Genomic DNA, 17012 nt, shown 5'->3' on the forward strand with positions numbered 1-17012 from the left:
CGGAATGCTAGGTTGGGTTAGGAACCGATTAATTATGAACGCAACAATAATAGTTAAGTCTACGGTTACGTTGTGTTATTGTTACGTTAACTATATGCATTTCAATATGTGCTGGGAATAGTAATATATAAGTCTGAAAATTAAGCCCAACAGCGTTAGAATCAGATTTTTATGCTGACAGATATTTGTCCCTCAACGGAATTTGAACTCACACCTTTGATACACTACAGCACCAATCGCTTAGCCTCATGTCCAGCGCTCTAGACCACTCGACCACATCCGCTATACAAAAATTTTACTTCAAGAGTCGTAGTGTTACCTTGTCACGTACGGCGAATCTAGAGATAGACATAAGACATGTGTTTTAAGCGTGTGCAGATGTTATATCATTTTTTTTTATACACAATTAATGTATTTTTATTTGTCAGCAATCTAATTCAACATTTTTTTTTATATACCGTATGGGATAATGCAGTCACTAGAAATAAGTATATCATACAAGCAAGTCTAAGCAAGTGACAACTATACAATATATATATATAGTATGTTCCATGTGTATGTAATATAATATTAAAACACAACTTAAAAACTTTTATTCGTAAACAATTCAAATATACAATATTGCATACAGATTATTATATTTTATTTACACTGGCAGCTTCTGCACATCTAATATGTGCTTTCGGTGCATGTTTTAGTCCGACGCATTTTTTGGAGTGATGCTGTAATATGCACATCGGTTTTGCACACTAAACAGTACCACTCTGCAATTTCCCTTTTTGAAGTTATACCATTCACATTGATTTTATGACCAATTGATATTAATATAGGAAGAAAAAAAAAATACCTTTGGTTTGGACGTACTAGCTCCATCTCGTAGTTCACCACTGTCAAACTTTGCTTTTGATGTATCAATTTTTCAGGAACGTTTTTTATATAACTGTAAAGAATTTTTAATCTATTTTTTCTTTTTTTTTATTCAGACGCATCCAAAGTTTTTAATGTTCCAATAAAAGAAAATTTGGTAATGGGAATACCTTCGTCCATTGTTGAAAGTATAATGACAGTAATAAGGGTAAGTGTGCAGTTAAATACATAGAAGTAAATACTTTTATTCTAAACATCGAACCTTATATTACACTGCTAGCATATGTTTCGCCTTTGGCACTACTACATAAACTGTAGTCACGATTATTTGAAGAAAATTAAAAAAATTGTTGAGTAATAATAATAATAATAATAATAATAATAATGAAAATGATAATGATAATGATAATGATAATGATAATGATAATGATAATATTATCATGATTATTATGAATAGGAGAATTCAACAAAAAAACTAAATTAAAGTCGATTAAAAGTTAAATAATTATAACGTATCAATATAACGCAACGTAACTGTAGACACAAATATTACTGTTACGTTTGTAATTAATCGATTCCTAACCCAACCTAGCATTCAGGCAATTAGTGTCCAACGTAACAATAACTTTTTGTTATTTTTACGTTTTTTAAAACGTAATCGTAGCCAGTGCCTTTTAAAAGTCGTCTAGTTGAAACTAGTTGAAAGAAGTGAAGTGCGCATGTGTCGCTTTATTTTTCCGGTTCTATTTTTGACTTGATACAAAATCGAAAAAACATGTTTAGTTCTAAAAATGAGCAACATAAATGGTGAGGACAGTGACAATTGTCCAAGGTTTGTAATCATAATACGTATTATTTTATTTGTTGTTGTTGAAAGTTAAAGATCAAAACCACCCACGAAGTAAAGCATTTCTATGGAACGATCGTAAATAAATCATTGACATTTGACCCACTAGGCACTATCATTTTTCGGTCAAATATTGTAAATACATTACAACATGTTCTGTTTATCTACGGTTTGAGCTTTTAAAGCTCAATACGGGTATATCAGCGCTATTGGGTTATAAAACATTATATTTCCTTTCAATTTTCTAATGAAATTTCAGATTCTCCTTCATTTTTTAAGGACTTTAAGGTCTTTATGGAAACAAGTTTTAGCTTCTAAAAAAGCTTTTCTTACTACTTTATTTAATGCAAGCAGAAGTGCATACAAGACGTATTAGTGCAAGTTATGAAAAAAGCATTTGAACAATTGTTGTTAGTGGATAGTTTGAAGAAGATAAAGTAGTAAAAGGTCACATTGTATTATTTCAATTATTTTTTTTGGTAACATCAAGCCAATAAAGTACGTACTGGTAGAGGACCAGTTACAGTCAGTTACCAGTTGAATGCATGTCGTTTCGTAACCTGGTCGTTTCGTACCTGGTCGATTCGTAACTGCGTTGTTTTGTAACTGAGGCGTTTCGTACCTGGTGTAATTATATATGGTTATAAAGTGTTAGTTTAAAAATTGATTGAAACAGTTAAAGTTATTATTTAAAAATGATCAAATTGTTCATCTAATAATAACAATATTGTAATATTTTTAATTTAAAACTTTCTTAAATTTTTTTTATTATTGGCTAATTGGCTAATAGGTAAATACGCTCGGTGACAACTTTTATGGTTTTATGACAACTAATGACAGGTAATAAAAAGTAATTACAGTAGGTGTAAAGTGATTAAGTAGATTAATGGCACACGACCTGAGAAAAATAATAATTCTCCTTTTTTTTCACTTTTACATGCGCATAACCCTCCTCCTTTTTCACCCGACTGGGGACCGGCGTTGGCGGAGTTCAAAGTTTGTTTTTTTTTTAAACACTTTATCTTATTCTATTCTTTTTCTTTCTTTCAGATACATCACTATGTTGTCCTTTATTTGCATGTTTTAGTTTATACTGGCATAAAGCCTGATCAGTTTTTCATCCGTTCACTTAATGGTATAATAGCATTTTTTTTTACTCCTTTTCATTCATCTATAAACGCCAAATATGTCACTAACAGTAGATAAGCCCAAAGTACTTGTGATCGGTCACAGTTTCATCCGAAGACTGGAAAATTGGATGTTAAGAACGCAATCCGACTTATCAAGTTCTGTCCAAACAAAGCTTCACGGGGTAGGCGGGAGAAAAGTACAGTCATTGAGACATTTAAATAGAAGATAAATAAAGAACTTAGCAACATAAAGATGAGTGGTGTCAAGTATTGGAGACATCAAAGCACGTGGCTGAAGACTAAATACTTTGATATAGACGGGGTACATCTAAATGCAAAACTGTGTACTTGTAAAGTGTAAAATTATGTGAAATCAATTATTTAATAAATAAATATAGATATATATATATACATCAATAAGTCTTTTTATCATTTTTTACTTAACCTACGACTCATATTGTTAATATATATTGATATAAGGTTACAAAACGTCTCAGGTACGAAACGACCTAGTAAGTTACGAATCGACTAGTTACGAAACGACCAGGTTACGAAACGGCCTGCACCCTACCAGTTACCATCATCTTGCATTTTATGCAATAATGCACACATTGCATAAATATGGCATACTGCTAAATTATCTTCATAAAAATACTCATATTTCATATTTGAAAACTTGGTTTTGTTTGATCTAATCAAGACTCGGATTGTTCTTTACCAGTCTACCTTCTTTAGTAGGAAGATACGCATGCTGGGACATGACATCATCACTTTATGACACCTTCGATTTTTAGAAAACTGATAAAAGTAATAGCAAAGCTTACTTTGGACATAAAATTTCCTTAAAAGGAATGAAAAAGGTTTATAAATTTTAGAATAAATTTCTATGATCCCTTTCAATGCAGTGTAATTTTTTGATTCTGGTAACATGAATTTGATATCCTTTCAGATTAAGCGAAAGCCCAAGAGATTTGGAATTTATAGATGGAATGACAATATTAGTGGTTAATTTGACAAACCTCCAACTCTGTTTGTCTGAAAACAGAAAAATATGACAATAATTTTCTTATTGATAGGACATTTCTTTAATTTAGAAACTAGATTCATAAATGACGTTAACTGGTCCTTGTATACATGAAATTTCAAGCAAAATTTGGCACGCTAATATCCCGCTTTTTGCTGTATATACATGATATAAGAGGAATTAAAGTCTGAGTCTAGGTATGGTCCTAGACCTAACTTTTGGTAACCCTTTTCATGTTAAAAGGATATTTCCAAAAGTAATTCCTGTTAATAGTTATTTGAGAAAAACTGTGAATTTGTGATGGTAACTGGTACGGGACCAGTACTACTTCATTTGTTTGATATATCTTTTCTTTCATTTTTGAAGTCAACAATAACTCTTATCATACCTCTCCTTTCCAGTATTTTTCTGTGCAATTTAGAAGTTAGCAACAACAACAACAACAACAAACCCCTCCTTCACAAAAAAAAAATCTTGAAAAAGCTATGCTGTAATAAGGATATTTGTAAGTCATGACAGTTGTAAACATCATTTGAAATAATGAATAAAAGTCAAATATTTCACAAATTGTCCTACATTGAGGCTATGAATGAAACAAAAATGGGGAAGTACTTGATTTTTTCTAACACAAATAAACAAGCAAAAAGTAAGTAAAAAATATGTCGGATGAAAAGAATGGACCAATAGAAAACCCAGAACACACCTACATTGTACTTAATGGTACCAAATCTATACTTAAATGACAAAAAGGTAAAATACTGTGTTTCATGAATGTCTGCCTTTCATAGATTTCTATAGTACAACACCCCCCCCCCCCCTTACCTAAAAAGCTATTACTGCATATGTTCTTGTTCAGGTTTTTCAGCTATAATTTGTGCAGCTTTTTAGATAAGTGTAAAAGGCTTTTAAATAATCTTCATGTTTGTATGATTATCTCATTTTTAATCATTTAATTAGTCCATTGGCAGGGGCATAGCTACCTTATTAATGAAGTGGAATCACAAACTATAGGGCGAGGGGTCTGGGGGCTGCCTAAGGCCCCCAGTAGGTCCAGGGGGGCGAAGCCCTCCGGAAGCTCCGCATATATAGCGTTTCAAAACAATCACAACCGAAATAAAACTTGGACATTTTTGTTGTGGTTTTTTGGTCAACTATTTGTTTAACTTCGAGTCGAATGAAGACTTAACATTGTCGCTTGCGTTTTTTGTACATGAAAGCTTTTAAAATCACGGAGATTTGTTCCATATGCTAGTATTTGTATTGAGCAAAGTAGATTTTAAAAAACAAACAATAAACATAAACACAATACTATATGTGGAGTTTCTGTTAGCAAAACATCATGGATACCAAATACTTGGTGGACACATTCTCATATATTTTGCTTAACATATGTATTTAGATGTTTAAAAATTTTGTGGGTAAACTCTACAAGAGAGAGATGGGAATTTCGATTTTTACATAGTTACAAATGTAGGAATATTCGAAAATGAAATTAATGAACTTTTTCAGAGTAAATGGTACTTTGATCACAATCTTTTTCATGATCTGCGTTTTTAATTAGCCAGCTAATTAACAAATGCATATATGCATTCGACCAGTTGTATGGCAATATGTAGATGATAACAGTGAAGATACGTGTAATAAAAGTTTGGTGTATCTTTCGAACAAGAATCAGCAGTTTAGTGTCCTACTCGGACAGACAGTTCTTTTTAAAATTGAATGACCTACAGTCAGGGGTACTACTTGTACAAGTAATTTTTATTTACTTGAAGAAGTAAATATTAATATACTTATATAAGTAAATTTGATGGATACTTATACAAGTGTATTTTATTTACTTGTATAGGTAAAAAAAAATTGGGCTTAGTTATGTCCCTTAGACATTCAGATTTTTTTACTTATACAAGTAAAAAAGTCATCCTATCTTCTTTTCTTGAATTCTTAGGACTTCTTTGCTCTAATAGAATTTTTGATTGTCTGTCCTTTGCAGATGTCTTTACTAATCATTTAAGTGTAATTTCATGGACAATGAAAATCTCATTTGTCTGTTATCTTCAGAACACTGCTCATTTACAAGCCCCCAAGGGGCAATTTTTGAAGGCCTTGCGCAAATACTTAAGATCTTTGCGCAATCAGTTTCTTTGTTGAATTAATGAGATGAAACATTGAACTCTAATCAAAAATTATGAGCTAACCTGACAAAAATTGTTAAAGGCATGTTTTTACATCTCAAAACTTGAGAATTTTTGTGGGATTGTAAAAAAAATTTACTTATACAAGTAAATTTTTGAGAAAATTAAGGGGAGATTATTCAAACATTATAATTAACTTATATAAGTTTATTTTATTTACTTCTTCAAGTAAATAAAGATTACTTGTACAAGTAGTACCCCTGACTGACCTAATAGTCCAGTAAAACGAGTTAGAATTAACAATTTGTTTAAATGGTTTTACAATCAACCATTCGTATAGCCGGCCCATATAGAAACGACTTCGAATGATCGAATCTATATAAAAGATTTTTTTTTGTAAAATAAATAAAAACGTAAAACATGTACTGGCATGACTGGAAAATGTGTAAATTTTTTTTATAATAACAGTTCCAACTTCTCATCTACTAGTATACGGAAACTATTAATTAATTGAATGGTTATTAATGTCCGGTAGCAAATATTACATGCACACAGGGCGAGATACGTTGACGTGATGTGAAAATGAACTATTCGTGTTGTCAAGACCTACATACTTACATGACTTAGTCAAGATTGAACTAGTTCACAAGGTTACAGTCATTATTCCCGGATCGATACGAGTTGAAGAGTCTTCATTCTAGTAAGATGTGTGCTTTGGGGCGAAGCGGAAAATAATAATTTTCAAGTTTTTTTGTTAACCCTAGCATGCCTAGAGGGATTAAGTTTTTTTTTTACACTCAAAGCGAGTCAGTATACGGTATGGTTGTGGTACCAACAACTATGTAGCTGGTATTTTCTAAACAATGCCCGTAATATAAAAAGTTCCTCTAAGTTTACACCAGTTGTATGTATTTATCTTACACATACATGTCTTACAGGATTAAAAATTCTGCTGCATGTGTATTCCTCTTGCTTTTATTCTTTGTGTAGTTTTTAAAATGCATACATAGAAAGACCAATTCCTATATGTTAACTTTGTCCCTCACTCTCTCTCTCTCTTTTTTTTTTTGTGAAAAAGACGTGGATGCACGTGCTGCCGTGCCTCCGGGTAGCTACGCCCCTGATTGCTGATATGACAGAAGGGCATTTAAAATGAAAGTTTGATGCAAGGCACCATAGCATGGAATGCATGGATTGAAGAAGATCTAACTATTTTGAATAGATTCCCAATCTTTTATATAGGTGCCAGAATTTATGGCAATTACATGTTAGTCATTGTAAGTCATTCCCCAAAGCTCCCTGAACATAGTAAGAATATGATTGGATTATGAAATGATCATGTTGATGATTAAAACATCTGAATTGTAGTATTGAAAATGATGATTGAAATAAACATATAAAAACACACAGAAGTGCCCATCTCCTTTTAGAATATCAAGAAAGAAAGGTGAGAAAGTTAGACGTGACAAATTGAATACCCTATTTGCACAGTTAGCTGAAGAGAATCCATGGAGTGCCAAGTCAGAGAAAAGAGTTGACAAAGCAGCAATACTTAGATTAACAGTCAGCTATCTAAAGTTCCATCATGGTATGTTTAATATGTTTTCCTGGTTGTGGTAATACATGTTTAAGGGTATGTAGAAAATTACATCATCAAATATATGTCAATATCAATTTGTTTTTATCATGTTTATGGAAGCAATGATATGGCTGACTGTCTATGAATAATCTGAATGGAAACTATTTTCTTTATAACATTAAAGTTGTCCCATTTTTCCTTATACATGTCATAACAACAGAATGAATTCCATAGCAACCAAAATAACTTAGATTAAATTTGAAAAAAATAAGTTTTTTACCATGATAACATGTTAGATGAGATGACTCGTAAATTGGAGATATTAATGTAATTTTGGTGATAAATCAGTGTTCTCCATTTTTCACTAAGGTAAGGTGGGTCTTTTGAAAAAATCACTTGCAACTGGTCGTATTATTTTTTTTATACTTTTCCAACCGGGTTTTTTAGCTCACCTGACCCGAAGGGTCAAGTGAGCTTTTCTCATCACTTGGCGTCCGTCGTCCGTTTTCCGTCGTCGTCGTCGTCCGTCGTCGTTAGCTTTTTACAAAAATCTTCTCCTCTGAAACCACTGGGCCAAATTTAACCAAACTTGGCTACAATCATCATTAGGGTATATAGTTTTAAAAATGTGTCCGATGACCCCGCCAACCAACCAAGATGGCCGCCATGGCTAAAAATAGAACATAGGGGTAAAATGTAGATTTTGGCTTATATCTCTGAAACCAAAGCATTTAGAGTAAATCTGACTTAGGGGTAAAACTGATTATCAGGTCAAGATCTATCTGCCCTGAAATTTTCAGACAAATCTGACAACCTTAGTGTTGGGTTGCTGCCCCTGAATTGGTAATTTTAAGGAAATTTTGCAGTTTTTATACGACCGCAAAAAAATTTTTGTGGTCGTATATTGGTATGACGTTGGCGTCGACGTCTGGCGTTGTCTGGCGTCGTCCGAAGACACATTGGTTTTCGCACTCTAACTTTAGTTTAAATGAATGGATCTCTTTGAAATTTTACCACAAGGTTCAATACCACGAAAGGAAGGTTGGGATTGATTTTGGGGGTTATGGTACCAACAGTAAAGGAATTAGGGGCCAAAAATAAGCATTTTTGTAACTTTCAGACATAACTTGTGTGTTAGTGTATGGATCTCTCTGACATTGTACCACAAGGTTCCATATCACAAAAGGAATGCTGGGATTGATTTTGGGGGTAATTGCCTCAAAATTTTAGGAATTAGGGGCAAAAAAAGGGGCAAAAAACAAGCATTTTTCTAGTTTCATGACAATAACTTGTGTGTAAGTGTATGGATCTTTCTGAAATTGTACTACAGGGTTCCATATCATAAAGGGAAAGCTGGAATTGAGTTTGGGGGTAATTGCCGAAACGTTTAGGAATTGGGGGCCAAAAAGGGGCCAAAAATAAGCATTTTTCTAGTTTCCAGACAATAACTTGTGTTCAAGTGTATGGATCTCTCTGAAATTGTCTTGCAAGGTACCATACCACAAAGGGAAGGCTGGGATTGATGATGGGGGTAATTGCCTCAATATTTTAGGAATTAGGGGCCAAAAAGGGGCAAAAAACAAGCATTTTTCTAGTTTCAGGACAATAACTTGTGTGTAAGTGTATGGATCTTTCTGAAATTGTACTACAAGGTTCCATATCACAAAGGGAAAGCTGGGTTTGAGTTTGGGGGTAATTGCCCTAAAAGTTTAGGAATTTGGGGCCAAAAAGGGGCCAAAAAACACATTTTTCTAGTTTCCAGACAATAACTTGTGTTCAAGTGTATGGATCTCTCTGAAATTGTACTGCAAGGTACCATACCACAAAGGGAAGGTGAGGATTAAGTTTTGGGGTGATGAATCATAAGGGGGTTCAAAAAATTTGGGGGGGGGGGGATTTTTTTTTTTTCCTTTTTTTTTTTCTTTTTAAATTTTCCATTTTAAGTTGGTTATTTCTGATTTATATTTAAAAGCAAATAATAATGATATGGTAGGAGATACACACCAAACAGGATGTGTAAATTATTATATAATAAGTATTGTGCAATAGCAAGAAATTTTCAATTGCACAGTATTGCACAATAGCAAGAAATCTTCAATTGCACAGTATTGCGCAATAGCAAGAAATCTTCAATTGCACAGTATTGCGCAATAGCAAGAAATATCCAATAGCACAATATTGCGCAATAGCAAGAAATTGTCAATTGTACAGTATTGCGCAATAGCAAGAAATATTTAATTGCACAGTATTGTGCAAAAGAAGATACTTCGTATAAATTGCTTATTTCTTGACCAATTTCAATGGGGTTTTATTCTTGAATTCTTGGGGTTCTTTAATATGCTGAATCTAACCGTGTATTTAGATTTTGGATTTTGGGCCCCGTTTTTAAATTGGTCCACATTTCGGTCCAAAGGGTCCAAAATTAAACTTTGTTTGATTTCATCAAAAATTGAATTATTTGGGTTCTTTGATATGCCGAATCTAACCGTGTATTTAGATTCTTAATTTTTGGTTCCGTTTTCAAATTGGTCTACATTAAGGTCCAAAGGTCCAAAATAAAACTTAGTTTGATTTTAACAAAAATTGAATTCTTAGGGTTCTTTGATATGCTGAATCTAAACACGTATTTAGATTTTTGATTATGGGCCCAGTTTTCAAGTTGGTCCAAATCGGGGTCCAAAATAAAACTTTGTTTGATTTCAACAAAAATTGAATATATGGGGTTCTTTGATATGCTGAATCTAACCATGTATTTAGATTTTTGATTTTTGGGCCCCGTTATCAACTTTGTCCACATTGAGGTCAAAAGGGTCCAAAATTAAACTTTGTTTGATTTCATCAAAAATTGAATTCTTGGGGTTCTTTGATATGCTGAATCTAACCATTTATTTAGATTTTGGATATTAGACCATAATAGGTGAATGTCCAATTTAAAATTTTTAAGTTCTTAGACCACATTCATTCTGTGTCAGAAACCTATGCTGTGTCAAATATTTAATCACAATCCAAATGCAAAGCTGTATCAAGCTTGAATGTTGTGTCCTTACTTGCCCCAACTGTTCAGGGTTCGACCTCTGCGGTTGTATCAAGCTGCGCCCTGCGGAGCATTTTATTGGTTATTATCTTGAATATTATTATAGATAGAGATATACTGTAAACAGCAATAATGTTCAGCAAAGTAAGATCTACAAATAAGTTGTCATGACCAAAATTGTCAGTCGACCCCTTTAGGAGTTATTGCCCTTAATAGTCAATTTTTAACCATTTTTCGTAAATTTTTGTAATCTTTTACAAAAATCTTCTTCTCTGAAACTACTGATACAAATTTAACCATACTTGGCCATAATCATTATTAGGGTATCTAGTTTAAAAAATTTGTCAGATGACCCCGCCTTCCAACCATCATGGCCAACTTAGTTAAAAATAGAACATAGGGGTAAAATGCAGTTTTTGGTTTATATCTCTGAAACTAAAGCATTTAGAACAAATCTGACAGGGGGCAAAAATGTTCATCAGATTTAGATTTATCTGCCCTGAAATTTTCAGACAAATCCGACGACCCGTTGTTGGGTTGCTGCCCCTGAGTTAGTAATTTTACAAAAATTTTGCAGTTTTTTGTTATTATCTTAGATATCATTATAATATCTAATATCTAATACTATTAATCATGATTTTAACCTTATTTTACATGATTTCCAAAGCATCAGTAAATACAGGTGAGCGACACAGGCTCTTGAGAGCCTCTAGTTTTACTGTGGGTGTTGTCAAAAAAAGAATGGTTAGTATTGTATTCACATTTAATGGAATTGAATAGTAGATGGCTTTTGCAGGACTCCCTCCTCCTGCCAAGTTTCTGTCCAATTCCTTGCTTTAGTGCTGTATTTTTGGTACACAGAACAGTAACATCCTTCTGTGACGATTAGCCATTTAAAAGTCCTGTTCATATTTCTCAGCTTGGGAAAAACCTCTCAATGTAATGACTATCCCTTTTATGAAGGATACTTTTCAAGAGATACAAATGAGCACATATTTATTTCATTTACAGAAACTTTTTCCAAAGAACTATACATCTATTTGGTATTATATGGTCAAAACATGTCCAAGAATTTTGTAATAATCCTGGACTTATATCTACTTTATCATTAAAAAAAAGGGACCCTCCTTTAGAAAAGTTGTTCCAAATATTACATAACTGTACAATGTCTCATGTTTGTTGCTTATAGTTATACATTTGTACTATCATAAATTATTGTTAATTGTAAATGCCCCCTGTGGGACCCTGATTGGAATAATAAACTAATTGATTTGATTCGATTTTATAACGAGTTTTCCCCCCTTTTAAGTTAAAAAATCTTAGTTTTTCTTTTTTCTTTTCTTCAACAATAAGACGACCTCTTGTCACTCATTTAAGGAATATCCCTCATTAGGGGATTGTTCCCAACCTGTATACCAGTGTTTACGTTCGCGATCGCTCACGTGCCTTTTCCGTTGTTTTGATACTTTTTTTTCAATTTTAACAATTTCAATACAACTATCTGTTTTAGTTGACTTATTTTGCCTAAAGTTTTCCTTATCACCTTCGTCATCTGCCTTTCTCTTCCCCCGAAAAAAAAACATTGAAATTTGACGATCCGCCATTTTTGTCAATGAAAACAAATCATAAATTATTCTTATTCCCTAACATGCCTAACAACAGTTTCCGTAGTTAGAAAACAACTAAAATTCTTTTATACATTTAGAACAATTGACCATTTCCTATTTTGGTATGATAACAAAAATGAAATTTTATATCAAAACATGGTACATTTTTTGTACTTGAAGAAATTTGACATATGTTTGCTCCCTGCAGCCAAATGGTTCCCAAAGAAACCAAACTAAAAGTAGGATCTTTAGCCAAAAAATATCTTATTTCTAAAAAAATTCTATGATTTATGTGACATTTTTCAAATAGCCCTTCTAGTGTAAATAAATATCACATAGTTTCCTTTAGTTTTTTATCAGCATATGTAGTACGCCATTTGCATCTGGTTTTGGTTTTGTTCAATGGTACACTGACATTGTTATTGTAAACTTGCTGATGATGTGTATGCCTGTTTCTTTTTGCAAAGTCCCCTATAAGTTGTAACATCAATACAGAAATCTAAAAGGGTAAAAGAGAGGCGAAAGATACCAAAGTAACATTCAACACATAAATGAAAAATAAACTGACAATGCCATTGCAAAATAAGAAAAAGACCAAAAGACAAACAACAGTACACAAAACACAGCATAGAAAACTAAAGACTGATTAACACGAACCTCACCAGAAACTTGGGTAGATCTCCGGAAGGGTAAGCAGATCTTGCTGCAAATATGGCATTGTCATGTTGCTCATGTAAGTACAAACCCGTTGGTAAGTCTTAATTCGGTAGGTCACATTCGGGGAAAAAGGGACAGGATTGTAGTTATGACAATTGGAACACAATGGAACATATCTGTCATCATCTGTGAAACAGATAATCCATAACTGTCAACTAACTTGTGATGGTTTTTGTAAAATTTACGAAGGGATGATTTCAGCTTCACCACTATGAACTCTTGGTTTCTTGGTTGGCAGCAACCCTCAAGGAAATCATGATAGGAAAATACAAGCTCTGGAATATCGTATCAAATTGGAAATATATATACTCCATATGTAGGTGCTGCTGGAATGTTGTTACACAGAAGTAGAAATTGTTGATATCTGCTGTTGTCTTTTAGACATAAATGATCTGATTTTCTTTGCAGGGATAAAGAAATTGAGAGTATCTGATAAAAAAAGTTCATCACATTTAACCAGCAACAGCATACTAGCATGTTTGCAAGAGGTAATTACAATTAGACTAGTTATTACTACTGGTACATTGTATCTGCAATTCTCAGCTTTTATACAACACTCAGCCAGACATGACAGATGGATAAAAATAACTTAGTCTACTTATAAGTTACACAAATAACTCTTGCTCCTGTTGAGTAAATTGGTGTAAAAAAAGGTGATAGCTTGTAATTAGTGTGATACCATTCTAAATCATGACCCTTATATTTATATCTATGGCTATGGAATATACTGAGGTATTCCCAAGTGATTCACTGGCAATGACAATTGCCTGCATTCTTTGTGGAAATTCATTGAAGATAATTTAAACTTAAACATCTTTAGTGTACTGTAGATATAAATATTACATGCCTTATTTTAATTTGTAGGCATTAAAGGGTTTCCTGATTGTGATATCAGAAAAGGAGACTATCGTTTTTGTGTCATCATCAATAACCAAAATATTAGGATTGCACCAGGTAAGATTTGTGTGTTTCATCATCAATGAACAAAATATTAGGATTGCACCAGGTAAGATTTGTGAGTTTCATCATCAATGAACAAAATATTAGGATTACACCGGGAAAAAATTGTGTGTTTCATCATCAATGAACAAAATATGATTACACTGAGAAAAATTTGTATGTTTCATCATCAATGAACCATATGTTAAGATTGCACCCGGTACAATTTGTGTGTGTTAGCATCAATAAACAAATATTAGGCTTACACCAGGTAAAATTTGTGTGTTTCAACATCAATAAACAAAATATTAGGATTACACCAGGTAAAATTTGTGTGTTTCATCATCAATAAACACAATATTAGGATTGCAGCAGGTAAAATTTGTGTGTGTCATCAATAAACAAATATTAGGATTACATCAGGTAAAATTTGTGTGTGTCATCAATTAACAAATATTAGGATTACATCAGGTAAAATTTGTGTGTGTCATCAATTAACAAATATTAGGATTACACCAGGTAAAATTTGTGTGTTTCATCATCAAAAAACAATTATTAGGATTGCACCAAGTAAATTTGGATGTGTCATTATCAATAACCAAAATATAAGTATTGCACCAGGTATGATTTGTGTGTTTCATCATCAATAAACAAATATTAGGATTATGCCAGGTAAAATTTGTGCATTTCATCATCAATAATCAAATATTAAGATTGCACCAAGTAAGATTTGTATGTGTTCATTATCAATAACCAAAATATAAGGATTACCGGTACACACGGTAAGATTTGTGTGTTTCATCATCAATAAATATTAGGATTACACACGGTAAGATTTGTGTGTTTCAACATCAATAAACAAATATTAGGATTACACACGGTAAGATTTGTGTGTTTCATCATCAATAAACAAATATTAGGATTACACCAGGTAAAATTTGTGTGATTCATCATTAATAGACAAATATTAGGTTTGGAACAGGTAACTACTTGTACATGTGTATCATCACTAAACAAAATATTACTTATACATAAGGTTAGTTCTTGTGTGAGTGTCATCGTTTAATATGATGACATAATTAATATTTAAAGGATTTTACCTTTAGAGATGCCTTTTTTTTCATCATATTAGTAACTTGAATAATATTGGCGTTAGTCACCAGGTAAATCTTTGTGTTTGTGTGATCATCATTAACTTCAAGATTTCAAAATTTTATTTCGAACAACACAGACACACAGGTGTGCAACATAAGCAAACACAATACATAATATTATACAATATATAAAAAGCAATATGATCTATAATAAATAGTGTAAATAGTAAAACATATGGGGTATAGAGAGTATAATTTTTTTAATAAACAAAGACGTTTGTAAGTAACTCTATGACATAGCATAAGCATACCACACATTTTAGCTTCACATGGATTATTAACAAAATATTGTGGAATAAATCTTTTCCGAAGGTCCACTATCGTATCATTTTGACAAATAAAAAGATGGTGGAACTCCTCTCCAACTAAACCAGATTCGCATTTTTCACATATTCGATTATTCCTCCCAATGACCAGTTTCAATCGTGAATTTGAAATTTGATAATCTCAATTTAGTGTTATATGTTCTTTGATGAAAGTTAAGTTGTAATGAATATGGTAAAATTTGTTCTATAATAAATTCTGTTAGAAGTATTTGCCAATTCTGCATTCCACTTCTTAATAAACTGATCACTTAGTATCTGTCTTACATGTAACTAGTCTGAGAAAATAAAGCTGGGCCCAATTTTGTCAAAAGTAGACTTGATATAATATATATCCTCTTATTAACTAAATTATAGTGTTAAACACCTGGTAAATCTTTGGGTTTGTGTGATCTTCAGTAACTTGATTATAAGGATAATGCAAGGAAATCTTTGTGCTTGTCTCATTGTCATGATTGTGTCAATTAATGAAGTATAAAGATTACACATGGCAAGTTATTGTGTTTGTGTAATCATCAATGGTTAATATCTTTGGTTTTGACATAGCTTCACAAATGAAATTTGATAGTTGGCAGTTCTTTTGAACAAAATTGTTCAATAGCCATATTACTATGCCTAATACAAAGTACCATCTGTTTGTATTAATATATTTGTTATGTAAAAATTAGCATGCAGGGACACTAGTATTATGTAAATATTCAGAGTAAAAGTCATAAAACATTTGCAAAATATATGTAATATGCAAGCTTTGTCATGTAGGTATTACCAGATATGCATGCCTTTAGGATAATTGGGGAGATTTATGTCCCCGCGAGATGTGTTGCAGGGGACATAGAAATACCGGGCAACCAGGTGTCGGTTTGTCTGGTCTTGTTAGCGCTCTCACATGTACAATTCTTGCCAGATTTTTATGAAACTTATATCATCATGATCATAGGTTTATATCAGCAATATCTTGGACAAGTTCGAAAATCAGTGCCGATCAATTATTTTTAAAAGAGTTATGCCCCTTGGAAACATTTATTAAATGGAAAATTGCATTGTTAGCGCTCTCATTTGTACAGTCCTTGCCAGAATTTTATGAAACTTATATCATAGGTTTATATCAGCTATGTCTTTGACATTTTCGAAATTAAGTTCTGATCAAATAATTTTAACAAGTTATGCCCCTTGGAAATATTAATCATAATGGAAATCACATTGCGTTTGCTCTGAAGCCTTCATTTCTATAAGATATTAATAAAAAGTTTTAAAGAACAAAAAAGGTGCTTATTTTTAGTTATTGCCCTTGTACCTTGGATGGATAAATTATCTATACAGAATTTTTGTGACTCACATCCACTAGATGAGTAAATGGAAAAAGAAAAAAAAGAGTCACAATTCTAGTAGGAAAATAAGTCATAGGAAAAGAAAGTCACACATTGGTACATGTAGGGAAAATGTCACAAATCAGTAGGAAATGATGTCCATTTTTTGTATTTAGGGAAAAAATTGCTGAAAAAATATTTGAATGTATCCTAGATGTAGTTAGTACAAGTGGATTATTTCAGAATATTTCAACATCTTTTGAAGAGAAAAAGGTTTGAAAGATTGCATTTGAAAACTGATATATATATATATATATGGCTTTCTTTAAGTTAGATATTAATCAGCTGGGTG

At 32.4% G+C, this 17012-nt stretch overlaps 1 protein-coding gene across 2 annotated transcripts in view; it reads left to right on the forward strand.

Annotated features, from left to right (window-relative positions):
• Positions 1-1613: 1613 nt before the first annotated feature.
• LOC127715781 (circadian locomoter output cycles protein kaput-like) overlaps positions 1614-17012 on the forward strand; it is a 107664-nt gene continuing 92265 nt past the window's right edge. The window contains exons 1-4 of one of the 2 annotated variants that reach the window (XM_052221925.1): positions 1614-1699; positions 7431-7588; positions 13346-13425; positions 13802-13891. In XM_052221925.1, coding sequence (XP_052077885.1) covers positions 1659-1699; positions 7431-7588; positions 13346-13425; positions 13802-13891 — 369 coding nt within the window. In that variant the 5' untranslated portion in view covers positions 1614-1658. The other variant, XM_052221926.1, reaches the window with a different exon arrangement.

Source organism: Mytilus californianus, unplaced genomic scaffold (assembly GCF_021869535.1).
Source record: "Mytilus californianus isolate M0D057914Y unplaced genomic scaffold, xbMytCali1.0.p SCAF_9, whole genome shotgun sequence".
Classification (NCBI taxonomy): domain Eukaryota; kingdom Metazoa; phylum Mollusca; class Bivalvia; order Mytilida; family Mytilidae; genus Mytilus; species Mytilus californianus.